The sequence below is a fragment of the Leptonychotes weddellii genome, chromosome 15 (genome assembly GCF_054177405.1).
Source record: "Leptonychotes weddellii isolate Sample4059 chromosome 15, ASM5417740v2, whole genome shotgun sequence".
Lineage (NCBI taxonomy): Eukaryota > Metazoa > Chordata > Mammalia > Carnivora > Phocidae > Leptonychotes > Leptonychotes weddellii.
Genome location: NC_138383.1, coordinates 42,573,288 through 42,578,191, shown reverse-complemented (window position 1 = coordinate 42,578,191; position 4,904 = coordinate 42,573,288). Strand labels below are relative to the sequence as shown.

The 4,904-nt window shown below is 41.3% G+C and overlaps 1 protein-coding gene across 7 annotated transcripts in view; it reads left to right on the top strand.

The window, feature by feature from the left end:
- The window catches only part of LOC115937845 (multidrug and toxin extrusion protein 2-like), a 35,265-nt gene extending 30,586 nt beyond the window's left edge, over positions 1-4,679 (top strand). For 3 of the 7 annotated variants that reach the window (XM_031020780.2, XM_081805653.1, XM_031020782.2), the window contains 3 exons: positions 2,555-2,649; positions 3,625-3,679; positions 3,945-4,679. In XM_031020780.2, the coding sequence (XP_030876640.1) occupies positions 2,555-2,649; positions 3,625-3,679; positions 3,945-4,204 (410 nt within the window). In that variant the 3' untranslated portion in view covers positions 4,205-4,679. Of the gene's footprint in view, positions 1-14; positions 83-2,554; positions 2,650-3,624; positions 3,680-3,944 lie in introns of those variants that run through there. The other 4 variants (XR_004073066.2, XR_014140607.1, XM_031020781.2 and 1 more) reach the window with 3 other exon arrangements.
- The last annotated feature ends 225 nt before the right edge of the window (positions 4,680-4,904 follow it).

Genomic DNA, 4,904 nt, shown 5'->3' with positions numbered 1-4,904 from the left:
AATTTTTTTTTTAGAAAATTATCCATCATCAAGATCCTAAATGTACACAGTTGTGCAGAATAATCTATCATGTGCTTTGGGGGTAAGTTGTTAAACATGTGTTCTGCATCTGTATCCACATCTGTATTTTCTATAGACTTCAGTAACAGTGAATTTTTTTTTCTTTTTAGTGAAAAAAATAGTCTAATTAGAGGACTGATGAAATGCTGTAGTATGTATTCAAATAGGTTCTTCATTTCTGTATCCAATCAGTACATTTTTTCCATGTAAAAATTTTGAATCTGCCCCAGTTCTCTGTGACATTTTAATCTTGCAGCTGTCCTAAGATCCTCCCTATGTCCACACAAACAGGTGCTTAGTGTCTTATCTTGACTTTTTTGGAAATGTTACTTGGTGGCTTAATGAATAACTCTTCAATGTCATTTCTCTTTTTAATGACTGGTACAGCCAGGGGGCCTTTGCGGTAGCTGATTAATGTCAAGCTGGGCTTCATCATTCTCTCTTTGGGACACACAGCTGCCAAATATTTATTACTGTCTCACAGTGCTACCAAACACTGGCCCTAAACATGGGGGATGTACCGTTTACTTAAATAGCAAGAGCCCCTGTCCTTAATAAGCTGCTAGAGTTTTACAATTCAACTTTACTTAAAAAAACAAAACGCAAAAACCTCTCTCTTAATTAGAATCTAATGCTTCTTTAGAATAAGCAGATCTCCCTCTTTGTTCACTAAGGGGCTTTTTACTGTTGTACTTAGTAGGTGCTCAGATTTGTTAAGAAGTACTTTTTTTTTTAAAGATGTTATCTATTTATTTGACAGAGAGAGAGAGACAGCTAGAGAGGGAACACAAGCAGGGGGAGTGGGAGAGGGAGAAGCAGGCGTCCCGCTGAGCAGGGAGCCCGATGGGGCTCGATCCCAGGACCCTGGGATCATGACCTGAGCCGAAGGCAGATGTTTAACTACTGAGCCACCCAGGCGCCCCTAAAAAGTACTTTTAAATTATTAAAATCTTACTTGAATAGTATGGAAATTTTGGGAAATGCTTAAAATATACGGAAAATTAAATTACCTTTAATTATACTGCTGAGCTGTAACAGCAGAGGCATTCAGTGTATTTTATTCCAGTATTTTTTCTGTCATTCACAGATGTAGGGTTACATTGAATATGTAATTTCCTCCTATCCCATGTTAAAGACATGGTTTTTGGTACCTCTGTAATATTTCCTTGTATCATTTTTAATGCTTCCCTGATAGTGGACATTTAAATTGCTTCTCTTTGTTTATTTATTTTTTAAGATTTTATTTATTTATTTGACAGAGAGAGAGAACACAAGGAGGGGAACAGCAGAGGGAGCTGCAGAGAAAGAGAGGGAGAAGCAGGCTCCCAAGGCACATCCGGCTCCCTGCTTGGTGGGAAGCCTGCTTCTCCCTCTCCAGCTCCCCCTGCTTTGTGTTCCCTCTCTGTCAAATAAATAAATAAAATCTTTAAAAATTTAAAAAAAAAAATAAGTAAATAAACTGCTTCTCTTTATAAATAAGATTGTAATGTGCATCCTAGGCGTATGAATTACTAACATCCCTGAGTCTTTCCTCAGGACGGATTCCTAGGAATAGGATCAGTCCCTCAAAGGGATGTCAATCCACCTACTTCTCAACTGAAGAGAAGTTTTGTTGAATTCTTAGGAGTTTGGTTAAATTCCAGGTTTTGTATCATTACCAGGAGTCCACAGAGGACCAGCCTCCGTTGGGCCTTTGCCAGTGTGGGGCCCCGCATGTGTAATGAATGAAGGGACTAATTCTGACTCTACGCCATATTCCATCCCTAACCAAAACAGCCTGCTCTGTAGCGAAATTGTTGATATACGAGTGGATATTTTTATATCCACTTTGGTATATAATGGATATTTTAGTTTAAATAGTTTCTTCTCATAAGTGGATAGGCATTGTTTATATCTTTTTTTTTTTAATGGATCCATTCATATTCTCAGTAAACTTTTCCACACCGCAGTTGGTTTCCCCTGGGCCTGCTCTTCCCTCTGCCTGCAGGGCCTGTCCTGTAGCTGTCACAGCTGCCCCTCCCCTCCCCCACGGGAGAGAGCCACCTGCCCTCCTCGCGGACTCGGGGCCGTAGGTCACTATGACGGCGCTCTGCTCGGTGTCTTCCGTGGCCCTCCTCACCCTTCCAGCTAGCACGTTTGCTGTTCGTCTCCCCCAGTAGCATGTAAGCTCCAGGAGGGCCCTGATCTTGGCAGCCTGTCCAATTCTGTGTTTCCAGCCCTTAAAACAAGACCTGCCACAAACAAAGCCAGGACATACTTGTTTAATCAACATACAAGCAGCGAACGGTTCTGTGGTGTTTGCACTGCTTATTGGCAGAGTGATTTCCACTGATGGATCAGTGGTAAGCTTGAGTCTACTCCCGGTCCATGCTTATGTAAATTTCTAAGGAAGTTATTTTAACTCTGTGGACACAGTAATTTTGGAAGAATGTTAATGATGACGGGAAAATAACTGAAGAACATCTAAGCCAAGGTTCTCATCCTGTATCCCTAGGTCTCTGGTCTGGATTGATCATCTGTGTTTTCTTTCAAGCCCTTTTCTATTTGGTGCTCATCTGGAGGACAAACTGGAAGAGAGTTGCAGAGCAGGTAACAGCGTGTCCTTCTGGAAGCGTGGCTCTTTCTTGGCCCCGTAGCTGTAAGGAATCTTCGAGGGTCAAAATGCTAAGAATGCCACTGGCAAGCATGACTTGCTTCGATTCATGGAAAGCGTCTAATATGAGAGTTAGGGGGCAGAAGGACATCATGTTCCAGCGCGTTTTCTTCCTCGTACAGTTAGTTCAGTGTCTACTCACAAGGGCTTAACAATTATACTGATTTATTTTTAGGCCTCTTTTTAGAAACATTTTTGGTCCATGTTTTCCTAAAAAGCAGTCTGCTAAGTGTCTATGATCAGTGAGGAGTGCTTGGGGGCAGAACCATAACCTACGGGTGGAGGAACGGGATCCTGACTGTGTGGGCATCTCTCTGTGTGAATTGTGAGCTGTGTTTATTTGTCGAAATGAGATGGATGGGAGGTTGGAGTAGGGGACGTGTTACTGATGGGGAGGGGGGATGAGTTTAGTGCACAAAGCGTCCCTGCTTCAGTTTTGTCCCCTCCACCCTTCCAGGTCTCACATGCCTTTGGTTTTCCTAATTGTGTTGTATGGTGTCTTTCCTATCTTAGTGTGATCTATGGAGGGAGTGAATTATACAGGACATTCAGTTGGGCCATACATAAACCATCCTTTATATGATAACACCATTTGTCTTTAGACTTTATTCCTTATATCAGTGCTTAGAAACACTGAAATGCACAGTGTAAGAAAAATAATGTTAAATTTGCAACTATAGGCACAAGTTGCTTTTTTTTTTTTTTTTTTTACGTTATTATGGTGATCTGAGCTCTGGGGAGAATAGTGGTTGTCCAGTGTTATGTTCTATGGTCATTGGCCAGAGAGGACTGTGCTAGATGTTAGAGCGCTTTAGGGGTGGTTTCATCAGTAGCTCAGGTGAAATTTTAACAAGAGAATACTCGCCTAACTTGACTTACACTTCATTTACTTCTGTGACACTTATTCTCAGGCACAGGTCCGAGCTGGGCTGAAGGGGATTAAAGAGACCACACCATCACCAGCAGGTAACAGACAACACGGTCTAGGGCCCTTGATCTGCCTCATGAGGCCAAAACTTAATGTAGCCAGAGTTACTTAGTTTATGAGATCCTGCTCTCTTGCATAATAAATCTTGTCTCTGCTTAATAATTGGGCGATCAACTCTGGGTTCTCCTGTGAAATGTTCTTAATGTAATTTCACATATACCAATCAATAATGGATGGTCATTGTCTACAGCGCATTCTTATGTAACTTTCCATAATATTCCTTTGTTGAACCCTGTACATAAGTGTATATACTCCACTGTTGTCTGCAATCAGATCTACCCGTCTTGGAGAAAGAAGTAACCGATGGAGTGGTTTTGCCTGATATCATCACACCCGAGAGCCAGACCCTCCAACTAATGGTACTAGAAGAAAGCAACCAGTATGCTGTGTCCACCATCGGGGGTGTTTTGACAGTGAGCCAGTTGATTTTCTATCGTGGAATAGCTCTAGCTGTTGCCATTGTTATTCTTTTAGCAGGCATTTTAATAAGGGTTTTTCAATGACCGTGGCTAAAATAGAAGGATTATCACCAGCCCACAAACTAGACAGGATCATTATTATTGATCTGTGAAGTGTGGGAGGTGACCTGGTCACATGGACAGTGGTGTCTCACTCCCCGCTGTGGGTGGAAAGGATATCAGTGATGTCTTCTTAGTTATCCCAAGAATCTGCACTATCCTCATGGAGATCAAGAAAGGAGGTAGACTTCTGAGTTTCTCCCAAACGTTAATTCTATCATGGTTTGTAAATCTGTCAATTTGATTTTCCCTGCTGGAAGTATTCTGCACTCTTATGTTGAATACCTTCCCTCTTGCAGGAAAGTTCATTGCCCTCTAAAACTGGTTGCTGATCCAGCTTTGTTTGTATTTCTCTGTTAATGTATTTACTCTTATCAGTGGGTGTGTATTAAGTGCCTGTTGAAGTCCTATCTCAGGTATTGTATAAGCTTTTATAAAATAAACACCTTAAAATTGAAAATGCGTGCTAATAATATTTGGGGCTATAAAATCTATCGAAATGCTAACTTTTAGTTTGGGGCCTTTGAACACATTTTTGTGGCAACTTGCATATTAAAAATCCAATATGTGTTCTCTTCTGCCGCTCAGCTCCCCAAATGCTGCCCCTCCCAGCAGATTTTTAAAGCCTTTATGGGGAGTTTGATCAACCCAAATAGAAAATACTAAAAATAAGTACTAATATTGG